Genomic DNA, 20,753 nt, shown 5'->3' on the forward strand with positions numbered 1-20,753 from the left:
TGTCGACAAAACATGCATCAGACCTACATTAGCCGTCTTTTGCTTCCAACCAAAGGGCCTTAGAGCGCTGCCAATCAAACGCACGTCATATGAATGCTTCACGCCTAGCGTTGCACCGGTTGGCCGGAGGTGCCAGCGCAGCTCATTAGGTAAGTGCATCACCCGCCGTCACTGTGGAGAGGTCAGCTTTGTTCCGACTTTCAGTCCACCGTCACTGCAGCGAGGCCGCATTTACCAGAGAATCAACCGGCGCGCGCGACTTCGTCACCGTATTATTTCGATATTTCATGGACAAAGAGCTTTGAACAGTTGCTAAGCAAGGAGTTAAAAGGGCCTGAAACAAACAGCGAGCAAAGCCTCGACCAAACTTAAAACGGATGCTAGCCCATTATGTGGTGTGGATAAGTTTATGAATGCACTGCCGTGCAGGTTGTGAAAATCAATATGTGAATGACACCATGGGTGTAGGAGCGCCAAAAATATTGGTGAAGGATGCCACCTGAACCTTATGAAAAGGGACAGGACCTGGACCGTGCCAACCAACACGCACAGTGCAAGCGGGGGGGGGGGGGGGGGGGCGAATTTCGCCAACCCCTTGTTTTTCGCAGATATCTTACTATCATCCCATTAACGTCAAATTGTCAATGCCTACCTAAAATTGAATTGTGCATCTTGCCATGACAGCAAGATGTAAATCAGGGCCTCGGCTAAGGAATTTTGACTACTGGGGCAAATGGTCAAAGTGTGTTAACCCGCGCCCTGCTGGGAGGGGGGGGGGGAGGTTTTTGAACACCCACCCCCCTGCGGTTTTTCGCGGATATCTGAAAAACGGCGGCACCTTATCATCTATCAATTTTATACATTTTGTGAAAATTTCAGACCAGGGTCCTTCAAGGTCAGGTCACCAGGCCGCTACAAGTGACCTCACCTCATAAACACATCATAAAATGTTTCAATGTATGCCATAGCTACACCAAGTGACGGATCGCTTTGAAGCTTTCAGCAATTGATAAGTGCAACAGTATGTACAAAATTCAGAATTTTCATATCGGTGACCTAAGGTCGGGTCAATTTTGCGACTTCTCTAGGTATTATAAGTCAATGGGAGAAAATTCAAAACCGTCTTTTCGGACGAAAGTCATTCTAAACACTCTCAAACACTAAATTACAAGTAACTTTGACACACTGAACATGAAAACGGCACCCGTGACCCGTTTATGCCCCTAAGGTCATCTCAGGTCACGAATGGTATCTAACAGTTTTTTGCGACTAACTTTTGAAAGAGGCATGCTAGAGCGATGAAAACGTCTTATACATATATGTTCAGCTCGACGATACAGATCCACTAATATGCAACATGACAATGTCCGGTCAAATCACGACCTTGACCAGAGGTCAAATTTTTAAGTTGAACTTTCAATGTCAAATTATAGTTCATTCGATGCGTCTTGACAAGAGGAACACGATGTCGGTAAAAGAAAGCTCGTGCAAGGCTTGAGTCAAAAGTTATTGCAGAAAAACTGTTCCCGAAAAATCGTCTATTTTGGCAGTTTTTGCCCCCTGCAGGCAAAACCGTTGACGTTATGTCAAATCTGATAGGATTACTCAGAAAGGGCGTTAATAGGGCTATCGAATGCGCTTTTCCGTGGCGCTGTAGCTCTATTGGTTCCCGAGCTATGCGTTGGCTTCTTGGAAATTGTCGACATTCGACCTGAAAATCGGCGAAATTTTGCCTTTAATGACCTCTGGTGACCTGACCTTTGACCTGATCAAAAAAGTGACCGAAGTGATTTCGTCATTATTTTTGGCGCTCTTTCGAACGCCGCCTTCCGCGTATCGCTACGTGGCCCAGGAGCCGAGTTAGAAGGAGGGGGGGGGGTGTTCAAACACCCCCCCCCCCCAGCAGGGCGTGGAAATCCAGGACCCCCAGCCGGGCGCGGAAAAACAGACATTTGATCAACCGTCGAATCCAGTAGTTCTAAGCATAGGTAGGTGAAGACCCTCCCTTGCATTGTCCAAGATTGGTGAAGGATCCTTCACCAATCTGAAACTTTGGTGAAAGGTATCCTTCACCAAAGAGATACGTTGCTACACCTATGAATGACACAAAGCTCGGACGTTGTGCATGGTCCCAACATGACTGCCATAGCCACCGTGTGTCAGGCCCGGCCGAGCCGGTCGAGCCGGCGACACCCCACCTCACGGCCCCAGTCGACCGGCGCAGGCCGCACCGTGAGCACACTGTGTGTGTGCGCGTGTGTGCGTGTGTGATATCTCTGGGCTGTCACTGGGCCACGGTGAATGGTAGGTAATTGAAGATACTGTGTTGGAAGGGTCACAACTGAGACACAGTGAATGGTAGTGAGGAGGGTGTCATGTGTGCCGTCTGCGTTTATTTCGTAGATTATGTAAATGACAATATTTGCGCTTTGACTCAGAATAAGGTCCGTTTCTATATAGGAATTGAGAAAGTAGAGTCACTACCTACATAAATACAAGGAGGGAGGAAAGAAAGCAAATATAATTAAACGATTTGTCTCAGATACAGAGCGAGTGATGATATGAATGTGATGGCTCTACCCCTGTTAGTTGCCTGAGGTAAGCTATATTACATGGCTAGGGATACAAGTTGCAGCTGCGTGTTCACGTTTTCTCACATGACTTGGTATCGTCGATAAAACACCATCTATCCGTACATCACAGGGCGACACCGACCACAGGGTTCCAGACGCCATCAGTCTGACATGAGCCATGGAGCGCGTCGGATCGCTGGTCCGTCTCGGGAACTTTTCAGACGTGTACACCGAAGAGCTAAAGATCGCCAACTTCCACGTGAGTTTACCGAGAGTCATTTACATTGGCTGCGTCTTGTTGCTTTTACTGAGGCTGCTTTTTCAGCTTATCGACCAGTTAACCCGCGACCCACTGGGGTCTGCGTATAACACGCCCTACTGGGGGGCTCTCCATAGCCCCCCTCCTAACTCCGAAACTACTGGGCCGATCGTCAAAATTCGAATGGCGTCTGATAGCCCCGGAAAAACTGATGAGCGAAACCTAATTTCATTGACCTCGAGGTCACCGATGACGTCACAGGTCAGGTCAAAGTAAAAATTATTAGCATTTCGGCTTGTTCACATTTTGGGCTCTGGCCGCCGTCTTACAAGCCAGATCAGGCTCATTTTTGGTTTCCACACTCGTGAACAGATGCTCTGAATACCTTGAGGGTACCAAACTTTTACTTTGATATTCAGGTCAGGGTCAGGTAAATCACAGGTCACGGAAATATTATATCATGCGTCGGTCACGTGACACATGATTTATTGTCCATTTAGGCCGTAGATTTCGAATTTGATGTCGTCTGTGTCATTCGAGGTCATTTTGAGTCGAATTTAGCTTAGGTCAGGTCACTTTCAGGTCAAAAAAGGTCAAATTTTGAAGTTAAAATTTTTCAACAAAAAGATATCGATGCAGTTTGAGCTCAGGAGCACGATGGTGCTATTTATATTGGTGTACGATGTCAAATGCGTACTGAAAAATTGATTTGAAAAATAAATAATTGTGAATTTTTTGCAATAATGCGTATAACTTGGCCATTTTTGAAGATATTTAGCTAAAACTTGCTAGAGTTAGTCATAAGCATACGTTTTGTCACATATATTCCGGGGTTTTCGAAAAGTCAAAAACTTTTTGAAACAAATAAAAAAATATAAGTTTTGAATATTATTATATAAAATTTTCGAAATTTTCCAAATTTTGAAAATCCGAGATAGCAGTTTGATAGCGCAATTAATTCTGAGTCCTTACATGCAAAGAAATTGGATCTAGCTTAAAAACTAAGCTCTTGAGAGCGATTGCCGTGGTTCAATGTTTTGCGTCGAAATCGGCCGAACATGACGTCACTCTGACGTCATTTTCGGCCGACCTATGGCAGCTACGAAGTTCAAATTTTGACACAAGGTGTCAAATTGATGCAGCCGAAGGTAGGTACTGAAAGTTTGGCGTCGATACGTCAAGTGGTTTGGAAGTAATTGCAGAAAAACGGGAGGGGGGCTATGAATAGCCCCCCCCCACCCCCAGTGGGGCGCGGGTTAAAGGAAATAGTTCACTTTCACGAAATTATTTTTTTTGCAATGGATTTATGATTTTTTATGTTCAAAATGATCAGCAAAGAAAATAAAACCTATTTATAACAAAAGATTATTTTCTATATTTTGATAATAAGAAGAACTTTTCAGTTTCTGTAAGGCACAGGCGATCCAGTATGAAAAGAGCATGGGTCCCGAAAATTCTTCAGAAACTAGAGAAATGATCGCGGCCACCGGCATTTGGGCGATCTGCTGCTGCTGAATGTCCTTATTTATCAGTACGAGAATTTCTCTAGAGTTCTCGTAGATAATTTCTCTAGTTTCTGAAGAATTTTCGGTACCCATGCTCTTTTCATACTGGATGCGAATATATGCAAGGCACACATCCTCAACGCAAGACACCTTTTTCGGGACGAGAAATAGAATATCTTTGCCTAGGGTGATCGTTGGGCTGTAAAAGCTCCTGATTTATGCTCGTCTCAGCCCAGGCTACGGAACTGCTATTCCAGTTCAAAACCCATGTTAAAAAGTGAACTATTTCCTTTAAGTCTGGTGGACTGTCAGAACTCAGAGGCCTGGAGGCTGTTTGTTTACAGCTGGCTTTTCTGTATATTTTTGCTTGTTATAGTTGTTTTAAACAAGCTTTAGGTACAACAAAAAAAAAATGATTTTTTCCAGGACCCTCCGTTCCTCTATGTCGAGAAGATAGGTGAGGGCCGCTATAACTACAGCGGCTACCTGCTGGACCTGTGGGACGTCATGTGCCGCGAACTGAACGTGACGTACCGCATGCTGCCCCCCTCGCCCGGCGGATTCGGCGCCCTGCTGACCAACGGCACCTGGACGGGCATGGTGGGGGAGGTGGTCAGCCAGGTGGGTACTCAGAGCAGAGGTGGTGTATCAGGTGGGTATTCAGAGCAGAGGGTACGGCACCTGGACGGGCATGGTCGGGGAGGTGGTCAGCCAGGTGGGTATTCAGAGCAGAGGTGGTGTACCAGGTGGGTATTCAGAGCAGAGGGTACGGCACCTGGACGGGCATGGTGGGGGAGGTGGTCAGCCAGGTGGGTATTCAGAGCAGAGGGTGGGTATTCAGAGCAGAGGGTAGTGTACCAGGTGGGTATTCAGCGCAGCAGGTGGTGTACCAGGTGGGTAGACGGTGTTGAGCTCCGACCTCACAGTCCCACATGATCACAGTCCCACAGGGTCACAGTCCCACAGGGTCACAGTCCCACAGGATCACAGTCGCACAGGGTCACAGTCCCACATGGTCACAGTCCCACAGGGTCACAGTAACACAGGATCACAGTCGCACATGGTCACAGTCCCACATGATCACAGTCTCACAGGGTCAGTCCATTCCTGTAACTGAAACCCCTGTTTTTTAACTCTGTTTATTTAAATGTGTAAGCGTTTCACATGTCTACGGTTTAAATGAGCACCTGCAAAGATGACTTGATGACATAGGCTGCAAGATAATTTGATGTTATAAATAAGACGGTCATATTCACTGTAACGGACAGATTGCCAGGCTCCTAATCCATCAAAAGTGAGTGGTTTCATTCATTTCAACCCCAATGGGGCTCTTATTTAGGGCCTTAGGTGACCACTTAGTGATCAGCCGGTGACCGTTGCTTTGAAAAAAATGAACGAAGTCTTACATACATTAGCAGCGCTGAATAGTGACATCGGCTACCGAACCAGCCTTAATCTCCGTAGTCCGTGTACTCTGAATTATTTATAGACCGAAAGTGTCACCGTTAAAACTGTCTGAGTGTCCGAGAGCGATCATTATACAACACGCAGTGGGTCTGGTCTGGTATGAATAACAGATGACCTGCAAGGTGGCTAATACATGTTTCGACATCGCATGGGTGTCTCGGTCTCACTGTTGAGGATTTGTTACAATGCGCGACATTTTGTTTGGTGCGACGCTGTGACATTCTGTGATGCTTTTCCAGCGATTCATCTATCTGACTGAACATGCGCAATGTGTACATGGAACTGGAAGAACATGTGTCTGAGATCGTGTTAGTGAAGGATGTCAGTCTCAGAGCTTGTGCATGCCATTCTGACAGCGCGTGTTCATGTCATCCCGGGTGCCCCCCTCGTTCAGCGCGCGGACGTGGCGCTCTCGTGGCTGCACTACCGGCGGGACCGGGCCGCCGTCCTCGAGTACCTGGACATGGTGCCCGTCTTCAGCGCCAGCTACGACTTCTTCCTTCGCGCCGGCGAGCGGGACGCGCCGCAGCTGAGCGGCGACGTGTTCTCCTCACTGCTGCGGCCGCTGCACACGAACGTCTGGCTCCTGCTCCGTGAGTGACAACACAAACCGCGACAAATACCCACAAACATCAACAAACAGCGACAAACACTTGTGAACCTCTTTGCTGCGGCCGCTGCAACGCACGTCTGGCTGACACTGCGGGAATGACGAACACAAACACTGACAAACACTGACAAATAATGGCCAATACAAGCACCAGCAAACACCGGCTAATACAAATACTAACCAAAACTGACCAACACATATCAATGCGAACACAAAGACATATAAAACTCGGGTCAATAGAAACACCACTAAACAGCAGCAAACACCGCCAATAAACTGCATGTCCAGGCAAAAAGATAATAAATAAATAACGCATGCTCTCAGTCATGTGTCGCTTCACATGTACTGAGTCTTTGATAGTCATCAAACATGATTTTCCTCCTTTGTGCAAATGTTGAATTAAAGAAAACAAGCCCTCGAATGTATATGGCGTCGCAAACACACGTTCTTTTATGTGCTTCTGTAGTTCCGGCCAGCATAAACGACACTTCACCACAGTGCGCCATGAGTATAGCGAATGACAGCTGAATGAATAAGAAAAGGAGTGGCTTTTCACGCCATTAGCTTGATGAAATGTTGCATAAGCGCATACAGAATTCACATACTAGAGACTTGTAGCTGGTAAAAATGCAAAACAAGACGCAGGACAGTCTTCGAATGATCTGCGACGATGTGGGAATAAGCAGAAATTCACTGATTTGTGAGGTTTTACATGATGTGGCTGTTACGATGACACATCACGACTGTTGACATGCTCGATGTTGGCTGCAGTTTTACAATCGCAGAGACTTTCTTGACCGGTAATTTTGTCTTGGAAGTGCTGACACACATTTTTTCACTTTTATATTTCAAGTATTACAATTCTCATCTGCTGTCCTTGTTTCCGTTTCCTGTGCTGAGCATCCTGGTGCTGTTGGTGATTTACCGTTCATATTCTGCAGTGCTGAGTATCCTGGTGCTGTTGGTTATTTACCGTCCATGTTCTGCAGTGCTGAGCATCCTGGTGCTGTTGGTGATTTACCGTTCATGTTCTGCAGTGCTGAGCATCCTGGTGCTGTTGGTGATTTACCGTTCATGTTCTGCAGTGCTGAGTATGCTGGTGCTGTCTGTGGGCCTGACGCTGACGGTCCGTCTCAATCGGGGCCGCGGGGAGACGGAGAGCACGTGCCGCCAGTTCTCTCTGGGCTCCAGCGTCCTGGCCATCTTCATGACCGTCACCGGCCAGGGCTGGTCCGTTCTGCCGGCCTGCCTCTCGGCACGGACCGTCACCATCTCCAGCTGGGTCCTGGGTCAGTCCGAGAACCATCGTGTCCTCCCTCACGATGTTCAGCTGAATTGTCTCTGAGCTCGTGTCCTAGGTTACGATATACAGCTACAAAATGGCGCGGTATGCGGCGGCCGTTTCTAGCACTGACCAGCGTTGCGCCCCCGGACACAAAGGCACTTACTGAGCCATTTAAACGCTGATTCACCGACAATCTGAGCCGTCAGGGACACACTACTGCAGCGATAGACGATTCACAAATCACTACGGGCTACACAGCACCCGCTCATGAGCCGTGAACTTTTATTCCAGCGGTGAGACGGCATATAAATGCCTATGAACAATGTGTGGAGGTCGCCATTCTCGACACTATAGCAAGCACGATTAATTATTCAAAGCAGTCGTCACGCGTACAATGGCCATGTTTGCTGGCTTGGCCCGTTAACCCGCGCCGTGCTGGTGGCCTGAACTTTCCGCCGAGTGCTGGGGGGGGGGGGGGGCGTTTTCACGCCCCCCCCATCTAACTCGGCTCCTGGGCCACGTAGCGACACGCGGTAAGCGGCAATCGAAAGAGCGTCAAAAATAAGGACGAAAACACTTCGGTCATTTTTTGGGTCAGGTCAAAGGTCAGGTCACCAGAGGTCACCAAAGGTAAAATGTTGACTATTTCAACATTTTGGAAACTGCCAACGGCTATCTCGGGAACCGATAGAGCTACAGCGCCGCGGAAAAGCGCATTCGATAGCCCTTTTACAGACCTTTCTGAGTAATGTTCTCAGATTTGACCTCAGGTCAACGGTTTAGCCTCCAGAGGGCAAAAACTCCAAAAATAGCCGTTTTTACGAAAAATGTTTTTTCGTCAATAACTTTTGACTCATAAGCGCCATGACATTACTTTTGCCAGCATCGTGTTCCTCTCGTCGAGACGCGTCGAATGAACTATTTGTTGACCTTGAAAGGTCATTTTGAAAATTTGACCTCAGGTCAAGGTCATGACCTGACCGAAAAGGGTCATGTTGCATATCAGTCGATCCGTATCGTCGAGCTGAACACATCTGACGTGTTTTCACCGCTCTAGCACGTCTCTATCAAAAGTTATAGCCAAAAAACTGCTGGCGACCGTTCATGACCTGAGATGACCTCAGGGGCACACAGAGGGGTCACAGGTGCATTTTTCCTATTCAGTGTGTCATGTTTACCTATGAACCGATGTTTGAGAGCGTTTTGAACGATATTCGTCCAAAAGAGGCGCATTTCAATTTTCTCCCATTGACTTATAATGGAGAGGTCGCAAAATTGACCTGACCTTAGGTCACAGATATCAAAAATCCGAGATATACATTTTATACATACTGTTACTCATATCAATCGCTGAAAGTTTCAAAGTGATCGTTCAGTCGGTGTAGCTATAGCGAGCCTTTGAACTTTTTCTGAGGTAAGGTCACTTGACGTGACCTGGTGACCTGACCTTGAACGGCCTAGGTCTGAAATTTTCACAACATGTGCGGAAATGATGTAGGAACACGTGTACCAAAAACGGCGGCGCTGCGCGCCGCCGTTTTTGAGATATTCGCGAAAAACCTGAGGGGGGGGGGGCGTAAAAACGCCCCCCCCCAGCACGGCGCGGGTTAAAATGAGCGATGCTGACCGCAAGGCGCTATACGGGCGAGTTGGAATTGCGCTCCGGATTCCCTCAAACTCTTGTCACACGCAGAATACAAAAATGTTTATAACAATTGACTTCACAGTGCACATTGTGTAACTGCACAATAATAAACAACACCCATATCATCTAACAGTATTAACACGCGCAGTGGAAGGGTTGCGAGTACTACGCCCAGTGGAAGGGGGTGGCGGATGGCGCCCCCCCCTAAGATCTCAGCTCCCAGTGGAGCTAGTAAGACGAAATTTGGAGGGTAGGTGGGGGTTATAGGGAACTCTGTTGTGTGTGAATTTTATGACCCTAGGTCAATATATTCAAGGTCAAATGAGGTCAAATGTGGTCAAATCTGCCATATGGGCGACTTTTTTGCGTTTACACGCCGATAACTCAAAAGTTACCGGCCGATTTCCTTTTTTCTTTCGCTATACGAAAGAACAGACATTTGTGAGTGTGTATGGTGAATTTCTAGTTAATCAAATAATAAATATGGCAGTTAGAGGCCTGCTAAGGGTGAGATGTCGCAGACTGAAGCGGGATCGGCCGACGCGGGAAAAGCGGCAGTCACAATTTTGTGTTTGCACACTCATAACTCAAGTTTTTACCGGCCGATTTTCAAAATTCTTCGCCCATAAGATTGCCTGTACATTTCTTAGTCTTCTCACCAAATTTGACGCGAATCGAATATAATCAGCGGTAAGGAGCGCGATGTAAAGACGGAACCGTCCCGCCCCGGCACAGTGTACAGGGTGTCCCAAAAGTAAGGTCATCATTTGTTTTGGCCACACTGCCAAAAATACGCGATGGATAGATATAAATAGGACATCATATGAAAGAGCATTTTATAAATTTTTATTCTGACATACATATGAGTCAATACATTGGCTCGTAGCCCCACATTTGCTGCTTTTCTACATGGCTACCATTTCGGGCCGCGTGCATGAATAGACTACGTTTGACTTCCTCCACTATTCTGGAGCGATTCTCTGGTGAGATGCCGCCTATGTTTGCTCGAAGGGATCATCCTTTAGTTCTTCCCGGCTCGTTGGGTTGTCCTAAAAGACAATCTTTCTGTTGTGTATCCAGAGAATAAAAATATGAAGGTGTAACGTCAGGTGACCGCGGAGGCCATTCAATGGCGTTGCCCTGACTGAAAATTACGGGATCTCACATCCACTCTCGGAGACAATTGCATGATCTTCAGGACGGTGCAAGCATAGTCTCCATCCTGCTGAAACCACTGCTGGCTGATGGTGTCGGCACAGCTGCGTTGCGACGAGCGGAAGAACCACTGGGAGGACTCTCGGCCACCTATCTTGATTTACTGACACCCGATTCCCGCTGTCGTCCTCATGACCTCGAAGCACAGGTGGCTAAGTATACATGCCCTGTGCGTACATTATACCTTTTTTCTGACGTTTTACCGGTTGAGGCGAAACTATGCATGAGTTCAGAGATAGGGCGAGCTGCTAGGGTCTGCTTAGGGCCGAAAACTGGGCGGTATTTACCCTTTGTTTTAATGACGGACCCTCTCTAAGAGTTGAATTTCGACCTTCTCAGTTTTATGCCTACTGCTCGGTGTAGTTATGATCAAAAATGGTTTAAGCATGCAAGAAAATAATTTTATGGATGTACCTTGCACGTGTTAAAATTGGAAGTGATTCGGACTCTTGCTTCTCGAGATATTTAAGTTTTAAATCATGACCTTACTTTTGGGACACCCGGTACAATTCAGGCGGCGCGTAACGGCTAGCGCCGGCCGCCGCGATGTTTGACTTTACACCGCTATTACTAGAAAAGTTGCGAACCAATTTTCTTATTTCTTGCACGAGAAGATCCGCAATTCAATTCTGGACAGGTAGCCAAAATTTCACATTAATATTAGGTTTGCGGCGTGAGTTATTGGCGAAAAACAGGAGGGGTGGGCGAAATCCGCCCCCCCCTCGTTCCACTGCGCGTGTTAAAATAAAATTTCACTGTTTATGTGTAAATAGATGCCCGATGAGATGAGGGTCGCTTAGCGAAAGTTTCACTCGGGTGTATCACGGTCACAGCCCGAGAATAGTCGCAACAACAGCCGCTAGATGTCACCAGTTTCAAGCGCCTGATACATGCTGTGCCGCAGGGCTTGGTGTGTAGTTCTCAGAACGCTCGCTAGATGTCAGGGATGTCGACCGCCTGAATCATACTGTGCCGCAATGCACAAAGGCCTGCCGGCGCAGCAGTCCTGGCGAGCGACTTGTAGACAGACAAAACGGAAAGAGAGGAGATTGATGTTTGCATTTTGTGGATATTACAGCACTTCTAAAGAAACGGTTTTGAAATGAATTATCTGTCTAGAGATATCATTCTAATGTGCCATATTAACTTGCTTTCCGATTGGAGACCACATCGAAGGCTTCCGAATACGAACTCGTGCTCAGAGATCCAATCGACTGAGCAGTGAGCAGTCTCTCTCTCTCTCTCTCTCTCTCTCTCTCTCTCTCTCTCTCTCTCTCTCTCTCTCTCTCTCTCTCTCTCTCTCTCTCTCTCTCTCTCTCTCTCTCTCTCTCTCTCTCTCTCCCTCAGGTATTTTGATCAGTATCAACTACACGGCCAACCTGATGTCGTTTCTGACAGTCAGTCGGCCGGAGGCTCCCATCAGCAGCCTGGACGAGTTTTCCGCCCGGGACGACTGGACGTTCGCGATGGAGAGCGGTGTGGGCATCATAGGGGATTGGGCGGTAAGACGACGGGAGGGTGCCTGCATAGCTGCTTCTGACTAGCATGGATAGGTATGCTGAATTGTAACCGGTTGTTCAATGTCAAGGATTATTTTTGGTTCAATCATCCAGTTCAATTAAAGTTAAATAATTCAACAACCAACCATGAACGTGTATCGACTAATAAAAACTTCAATTGAATATTATTGGGGTTAATCTACTGAACCAGTAGTCAGTAGATGCGTTTCTATTGAACATGTAAATTTATATTTCATTCTGCAAAGGACGTTCCTTCATGCGTACCGTTGCCAATTTCCCAACGATGAGATGTTTCCATGGTAACCATCCGCGCCTCCTCTGCAGACGAGTCGCTTCCCCAGCGAAATGTCGCGTTTCCATGGTAACCATCCGCACCTCCTCTGCTGCAGAAGAGTGCCTCGGCCAGTGAGCGCCACCTATACCGTCGCGTGGTGACCGGCGAGCGGTTCCTCGCCCTGAACGGCACCCCGGAGGTCATGGCGCGCGCCGCGCGGCCCAACACGCTCCTCTACTACAACATGCCGATGCTGTTCAAGTGGCTGGAGGAGGACGCGTGCCACCTGCTTCCGCTGCGGAAGAAGCACCCCCACCGCCGGGAGGAGCCCAACTACCTGGTTCTGCGCAGGGGACTGGGCGCGCTCAGAAACAGGATGAACAAACTGTGTGTCCAAAGATAGGCTATTGATAACCTTAACCCTATTCCTGGCGGGCTCCGCCGGGACAAGAAACTGGCGGGGGGGGGGCCGATTCGGCCCCCCCCCCCTGAGATCTCGAGAACGAAGCAAGATAGCGACAAGCAGTAAACGGCATCGGATACGCACGGCCAAGATCTACAATTTTTACTAAGGTCATTTTCAGGTCAGGTCAAAGATGACGTCACAGGGGTCGAAAAAGTCAAAATGGCGGCGCTAGATATGGAGAGAGTTTTTCTCGAATAACTTTCGAATTAGTCAAGATAGGAACAAACTACTATGGACGTCAAACTCCTTGAGACCCCACTTTTTTGCGATAACTTTTAAATGCGTCAACTCTCGTTGACAATATTCAGGCAATGTGTGTTTCAGAACCTGCCGAAACTTTTATTTCTAAGGTATTTTGACGCCAAACGATTATGAAAGGTACTTCTCATTCACTCGTAATGCTAAGGTCAATTCAGGCCCGGGAAGAGGCTTGCGCTCGGCCACACTCGAGCCCCGCCACCAGCGCCATCTGCTCTTAATGTCATCTACCAGCGCCCGCTACCGCTACCAGCCACCGCCCACCATCAAGCCTGAATGGAGCGAGAGACGCGAGTGACCGGTCGCCGGGCAAGGAGCGCCGGAGGGGTAGGGCGGAGCTTAGCGCTGACGTCATTACGTGGCTCCGCCCCATGAGCGCGTAGCCTCTACCCAAACAGCAGATTCGGTCCGTGAAATTTAACATTACGAGTGAATGAGAAGTACCTTTCATAATCGTTTGGCGTCAAAATACCTTAGTAATAAAAGTTTCGGCAGGTTCTGAAACACACATTGCCAGAATATTGTCAACGAGAGTTGACGCATTTAAGAATTATCGCAAAAAAGTGGGGTCTCAAGGGGTTTGACGTCCATAGTAAGTGCATCATCGTGATCCTCTCGTCAATCCGCATCGAATGATATATATGTTGACCTCGAAAGGTCAAGGTCAAAGGTTGACCTCAGGTCACGTGACCTCGAGGTCATCATGTATATCATTCGATGCGTCTTGACGAGCTGAACACAATGAGACCATCCACGCGTCTGTATCTTGTTCCTGTACGGAGTTATTGGCCAAAAACCTTTGGTGACCTTTGATGACGTCACATGACCTCACAGCTGCCCAACAGCAAAACAGACCTCAAGGTAGTGAAGGTTGATCGTATATGAAGTCATGTATGGTATATGGGGCCATTCCGACCCGTTTTAGTGGTAAAAACAGGGAGTTGATTTTTCCCCCATTGACTTATAATGGGGAGGTCGCGAAATTGACCTGACCTTAGGTCACCGATATCAAAATTCCGAGATATACAAATTGCACATACTGGTACCCTAACTAAAGCCTGAAGAGAAGAAATTGATCGGTCAAAAACTCTAGCTCTGGCGTGATTGCAAACTTTTCTGAGGTAGGGTCACCAAACCGCCTCTGGTGACCTGACCTGAGGTCAGATCAACTCAAAATTTTCAGACATGTTGCGTAGAAGCCTTTTAGGAAAAGTCAGAAAATTTGAGCTTCCTAGCTCAACGCGTTTGGGAGAAATAACCAAAAAACCTCAGGGGGGGGGGGGCTCCTGAGGCCCGCCCCCGCCAGGAATAGGGTTAAGACGGTGTGAAGCAATCTTCAGATAAATCGCTAATTAATGATAGATTGGCGATAAACCTAAAACAGAGCACTGATTCATTTTTATTGCAACTTGCATACGAATTTAACATATAAATTGGTTTATTAAATTTCACAATCACTATATACCTATCAGGGTTGAAAGAGCAAATCAATTTCAAATGACATGACAATGAAAGCCGCTCTTCCAAACAGACCCGCACCACATCCATTAGCACAGATTGTTGGTCCTGGGACCTGGCCTTGGGACACAATCAAACCCCTCCCCCTGCCCCCTCCCCGACCCCACTGAGGCGACCATTGGCCAGGGCACCGTACAATGAAATGACACTCAGCGCATTGTTTACTAGCTAAGTCTGCGAAACGACATTGCGCTCAAGCTATAAAACTGCCAAATAATAATCCGGCGCTGTAAAGTTAACGACTGCGCTTTCCCGCACGGCCGATTCTATCTTGTTTATACACGAAGCTTAAAATTGCAATGAGACCTTTACGAAACGAGTGGTATGCGATGGTACTGTCGGCTCCGCCATATCAAAGTGGCCTAGCTGATCGGTGTTAGGTTCATAGCACGTTTGCTGGCATTCCAAACAGCAGATGGCACGCAAAGCTACAATGCAGTAACTTTGCAAACACCCAGTTTAGTGAGTACGATAAGTATTGCAAGGTGCGACTGCATGTACAAAATGCATCATTGGCTCTAAAAATCATCATATAACCATAAAATAGTCTAGGCATATGGGCCGTGAGCATTATGTTGTATCAAATATTTTCTCTGTTGCAGCAAGCTCATGAATTAGGGTAGCGCTATGATTTTCATATTTTAGGCAACCGGGGTGTCGAACCGTTTTGACTGAGGCCTATTGGATGGACAACCATCTCTTCATCGACTCCAGTCTCATCTCAAGGTTTTGGATTTGTGTCTCTATTGTGATGTTTGAACTAGAACATGAATGATGAAACGTACTTCACGCTTACAACCAAAGTAAAATGCATTTATCGACGCATACCAAAAGGCTCATCACACAGCGTAACGCCCAGGTAACTGCGGACTAAGTAATGAAGATAAACTACATGTTAAACACGTTGTTTACACGTTAAACACGCTGTTAAACACGTTGTTAAACACGTGTCGCCAACCACGTAATTGATATGCCAGCAGTGACGTCTCTCCCCACATCGTGTGTCCACAGTCTGCAGCGTCTGCTGCAGTCCGGCGCCGTGGACCGCCTGCGGCGCCGCTGGTTCGGCCACGGCCGCCGCCTCTGCGCCGCCGTGGCCGCCGTGCGGCCGCTGACGCTGGCCGACCTGGCCGCCGTGCTGGCGGTCACGCCGCTGGCCGCCGCCGCCGGCTGCCTGCTGCTGGGCGTGGAGCTGCTGGTCAGGCGGCTGAGCAGACGGCGGGACCAGCAGCGGCGGCAGGGGGCTCTGGGGGAGGGGGAGGTCTGCGACAGCGTCCGGGGTAGGGAGTGGTAGGGGCAAACTGAAGACGGACACTTTTTGTGATGCTTGAGTCGACCGATTAGTTTGTATTACATGCATAACATGTGAGAGAAGAAAATGTAAAACACTGGTTGCAGAGACATTGTGATTGAACGGGGTCGCCCTGCCCCCTAGGTCGATTGCCCCGACACCTGGTGGCCAACTGACCACGGCTATTGAAGCGGCGAAAGGGGTGCTACTGACGGGGTCTGTACCTTCATAGCATAGTATAGTATCTATGACCGTGCTTCATAGTTTTTATGTCCTTAGGTGATTGCCTAACTCATCATTATTTTCGTCTGATAACAAATATACCTGAAAATCACATCCTTTCGTCTGTTTAGATGCTGGTTCACGGGGGTGATCCAATATGGCAAAACTAAATAATAGTGTAAATAAAGTTTATTTGCTTGTTGTAACATAACTGAGCTACTTATATAAGTTTCATTTCTTTACAGAATGATCAAAATGCAAAAAACATTTTCAGAATTCTAAGCATTGTACGTTTCTCAGCATTGAATTACAACCACAAGTGCACAGATGGCATTCATCACAAAAGATAAGCGGCGTTTACAGCAAAATGAGGGCGATTGGCAAGCTACTTAAGCCGCGCCCTGCTGGGGGGGGGGGGTGTGTGAACACCCCCTTTGTGGTTTTTCGCAAATATCTCAAAAACGGCGGCGCTCCGCGCCGCCGTTTTTGGTACACCTTATTACGCATCAATTCTACACATGTTGTGAAAATTTCAGGCCAAGGTCATTCAAGGTCAGGTCACCAGGTCACTTGAAGTGACCTCACCTCATAAAAAGTTTCAATGTCTGCCATTGCTACACCAAGTGACCGATCGCTTTGAAACTTTCAGCGCTTGATAAGGGTAACAGTATCTATAAAATGTATATCTCAGAATTTTGATATCGGTGACCGAAGGTCAGGTCAATTTTGCGACCTCCCCATTATAAGTCAATGGGAGAAAATTGAAATGCGCCTCTTTTCGACAAAAGACATTGTAAACACTCCCAAACACTGAATTACAAGTGGTTTAAGCACACTGAACATGAAAATGGTGTCCATGACCCCTATTTATGCCCCTGAGGTCATCTCAGGTCACGAATGGTGTCTAACAGTTTTTTCGCAAATAGCTTTTGATAGAGGCATGCTAGAGCGGTGAAAACGCCTTAGATGTGTTCAGCTCGACGATACGGATCGACTGATATGGAAAACGACCTTTTCCGGTCAGGTCATGACCTTGACCTGAGGTCAAATTTTCAAGTTGACCTTTCAAGGTCAAGTTATAGTTCATTCGATGCGTCTTGACGAGAGGAACACGATGCCGGTAAAAGTAAGCTCGTACAAGGCTTGGGTCAAAAATTATTGCAGAAAAACTGTTTCCGAAAAAATCGGCTATTTTTGCAGTTTTTGCCCCCTGCAGGCAAAACCGTTGACGTTAGGTCAAATCTGAGAGAATTATTCAGAAAGGGCGTTAATAGGGCTATCGAATGCGCTTTTCCGCGGCGCTTTAGCTCGCGGCGCTTTGGTTCCCGAGTTATGCGTTGGCTTCCTGGAAATTGTCGACATTCGACCTGAAAATCGGCGAAATTTTGCCTTTAATGACCTCTGGTGACCTGACCTTTGACCTGACCAAAAAAGTGACCGAAGTGATTTCGTCATTATTTTTGGCACTCTTTCGAACGCCGCCTTCCGCGTATCGCTACGTGGCCCAGGAGCCGAGTTAGAAGGGGGGGGTGTTCAAACCCCCCCCCCCCAGCAGGGCGTGGAAATCCAGGACCCCCAGCCGGGCGCGGGTTAAAAAATATAGGTGGTGCGTCTATTGTATTCATGCCACAAGTAGATGGCCTGCTCAAATGTGCATAAACAATTAATCATCGATACATCTTTATCTCCGTCTCAATAACAGAACCGGTGCGCTAAGATAACGCTCACATTGTGAAGACTAACACTGGTGCTGAGGTCACCACTGGGCCGGCGCTCTGTGCTCGGCCTCAGCATTTGGTGTTGAGCTGCCTCTCACAGCAGCTGAAGATGGAGGGCAGACTGCGCGCTCTCCTGGCTCGGGCGGCGCCGGCTGCAGCCCCGGCCCTCCCTCTGGCGGCGCTGTCCGCGGTCCCCTGCCGCCGCTGCTGGTCCCGCCGTCTGCTGAGCCGCCTGACCATCAGCTCCACGCCCAGCAGCAGGCAGCCGGCGGCGGCGGCCAGCGGCGTGACGGCCAGCACGGCGGCCAGGTCGGCCAGCGTCAGCGGCCGCACGGCGGCCACGGCGGCGCAGAGGCGGCGGCCGTGGCCGAACCAGCGGCGCCGCAGGCGGTCCACGGCGCCGGACTGCAGCAGACGCTGCAGACTGTGGACACACGATGTGGGGAGGGAGGTACCGCCGGGTACCGGTCATAGCACTGTCATGATAGACGCTCAGAGACAGTCGCAGCAGACTGACAGCACGCAGTGAGGGAAAGGGCAAAGGCATTAACTCATCAATGACATGGGTGGCGACTGGTGAGGTTAACAGAGAAAAATGTAATAAAGTAAATTATTTTTATAATACATCGCCCACGTAGTCACTCAAGTCAATTAAAATTTTTCGATATGCTGCTATGTGTAAGTACATATACATTGTATTTCAGCTGAGACAAGTATAATAACACGGAACAAAAATGATAGACGAACGCGTTTCGGCTAAATCGCCGTCATCAGCGTCTAAAAGGAGAACTTTTTTCTCCTTTTAGACGCTGGTGACGGCGATTTAGCCGAAACGCGTTCGTCTATCATTTTTGTTCCGTGTTATTGTACATATACATATAATACATAAAATTCACGATATAGAATTCTACATACTATTGCAAAAAATCGGCCCCTTTGCCCGTAGAGCGTTCGATGTCGTCGTGATTCTAACTCTCCCCCCTACCCCCCCCCCCCTAGTCCCCCACTCACACGTGGTTCATCCTGTCCCGGAGGTGTCCGAGGCCCTTCCTGAGCACCAGGTACTCCGGCACCGTCCACTCCTCGGGCAGCTCCTCGCTCGGCAGCTGAACGAGCCGACACGCCTCCGATCCGACACGGTGGAAAATGAGCTTCAGATCATAGAGCACCAACGTGCGCGGCTGGGTGGCGCGGAGCATGTTTTCCACCGTGCCGTCGAGGGGCGCGAAGCGGCTCCGTTCTGTGATCAGACGGTAGAGGTCGCGCCGGGCCGGCGTACTGTTGCGCTGCGGGCAGGGTCATTGGTCAAACATCAGGTCAGGTCAGGTCAGAGTCCAGGGGCCATAATAATATCGAGCCATTGGCTGCAAATAAAAATCGAGCCAAATAAAAGAGCCCCTGGTAACCACGCATGTCAAAGTACATAAATGCGTTCTTCTGCTCCCTTTTGGCTGCTCAGCTCAGAATCAGAAATAAAACGCACTGAGGCTTAATGTTTTTCTATAACAAATAACATTGGTCTCAGGTCTGAGGTCAAAGCCGAGTCCAAATGAAGTCAAATGTGGTATTGTGAAGTCAATTCTTATACAACACATCAGAGTAAAGTTACGCTTGTAGAATGCACGGATAACCAGAGCGCTGCCACTAACAGATAACAAGAAAATAACACCATATTGGACCGTTTAACCACTACTATCTGTCTGATTCACAAAGTATCTGCGACTTACTGCCCAATCTCCAACACTGCCGTAGCCTTCCTCCATTACCAGCGTCCAGTCCTCGTTAGCAATAAACTCCTCCAAGCTGCTGATGGGAGCTTCCGGCCGACTAACGGTTAGGTAGGACATCAGGTTGGCCGTGTAGTTGATACTGATCAAAATACCTGAGACAGGGAGAGAGAGAGAGAGAGAGAGAGAGAGAGAGAGAGAGAGAGAGAGAGAGAGAGAGAGAGAGAGAGAGAGAGAGAGAGGGAGAGAGAGTGAGAGGAGAGAGAGAGAGAGAGAGAGAGAGAAAGAGAAAGAGAGAGAGAGAGAGAGAGAGAGAGAGAGAGAGAGAGAGAGAGAGAGAGAGAGAGAGAGAGAGAGAGAGAGAGAGAGAGAGAGAGAGAGAGAGAGAGAGAGAGAGAGAGAGAGAGAGAGAGAGAGAGGAGACAGCACGCCTCAGTTGAGTACGCTTTTGAGTGCAAGTCGGTGCTTTGATGCCAATTGATTATGTATGTCGATTGAGAAAAAGTGTTTCAATCAGGTAAATTAAACCTCCTGCACCCCATGTAAATTAAAAACAGTTTTTATTTGCGGTCGGAAAAACACGCATTGTTGTAACACGTGATTCGTGTAGAGCATGTGTTACAGGGCACGATCACATGACGCCATTCATGAGGTCGACATTGATTGGTGTAAGACGAAACACGTCAGTTCAGCACAGACAGGTCTTGCATGGCGGCTGCGTTAAATAATTTATCATGCTCAGTTTTATGCCTACTGCTCGGTGTAGTTATGATCAAAAATGGTTTAAGCATGCAAGAAAATAATTTTATGGATGTACCTTGCACGTGTTAAAATTGGAAGTGATTCGGACTCTTACTTCTCGAGATATTTAAGTTTTAAATCATGACCTTACTTTTGGGACACCCGGTACAATTCAGGCGGCGCGTAACGGCTAGCGCCGGCCGCCGCGATGTTTGACTTTACACCGCTATTACTAGAAAAGTTGCGAACCAATTTTCTTATTTCTTGCACGAGAAGATCCGCAATTCAATTCTGGACAGGTAGCCAAAATTTCACATTAATATTAGGTTTGCGGCGTGAGTTATTGGCGAAAAACAGGAGGGGTGGGCGAAATCCGCCCCCCCCCTCGTTCCACTGCGCGTGTTAAAATAAAATTTCACTGTTTATGTGTAAATAGATGCCCGATGAGATGAGGGTCGC

At 48.0% G+C, this 20,753-nt stretch overlaps 2 protein-coding genes across 2 annotated transcripts; one reads left to right on the forward strand and one right to left on the reverse strand.

The window, feature by feature from the left end:
- The first annotated feature begins 2,737 nt into the window (after positions 1-2,737).
- LOC122393574 (glutamate receptor ionotropic, kainate 4-like) lies at positions 2,738-16,221 on the forward strand. The gene is made up of 7 exons (XM_043389754.1): positions 2,738-2,832; positions 4,764-4,958; positions 6,199-6,397; positions 7,500-7,703; positions 11,907-12,061; positions 12,469-12,740; positions 15,607-16,221. Exons 1-7 carry the CDS (start codon positions 2,752-2,754, stop codon positions 15,887-15,889), a joined length of 1,389 nt encoding a protein of 462 aa, XP_043245689.1. The 5' UTR covers positions 2,738-2,751; the 3' UTR covers positions 15,890-16,221.
- A 1,674-nt stretch (positions 16,222-17,895) lies between these two features.
- Positions 17,896-19,703, reverse strand: LOC122393559. The gene is made up of 3 exons (XM_043389738.1): positions 19,554-19,703; positions 18,838-19,112; positions 17,896-18,250 (listed from the first exon to the last, which is right to left on the reverse strand). The coding sequence occupies exons 1-3, from the start codon at positions 19,671-19,673 to the stop codon at positions 17,896-17,898; spliced, it is 750 nt and encodes a 249-aa protein (XP_043245673.1). The 5' UTR covers positions 19,674-19,703.
- Positions 19,704-20,753: the final 1,050 nt, after the last annotated feature.

The sequence above is a fragment of the Amphibalanus amphitrite genome, unplaced genomic scaffold (assembly GCF_019059575.1).
Source record: "Amphibalanus amphitrite isolate SeventyFive unplaced genomic scaffold, NRLGWU_Aamphi_draft 000542F_arrow, whole genome shotgun sequence".
Taxonomy (NCBI): domain Eukaryota; kingdom Metazoa; phylum Arthropoda; class Thecostraca; order Balanomorpha; family Balanidae; genus Amphibalanus; species Amphibalanus amphitrite.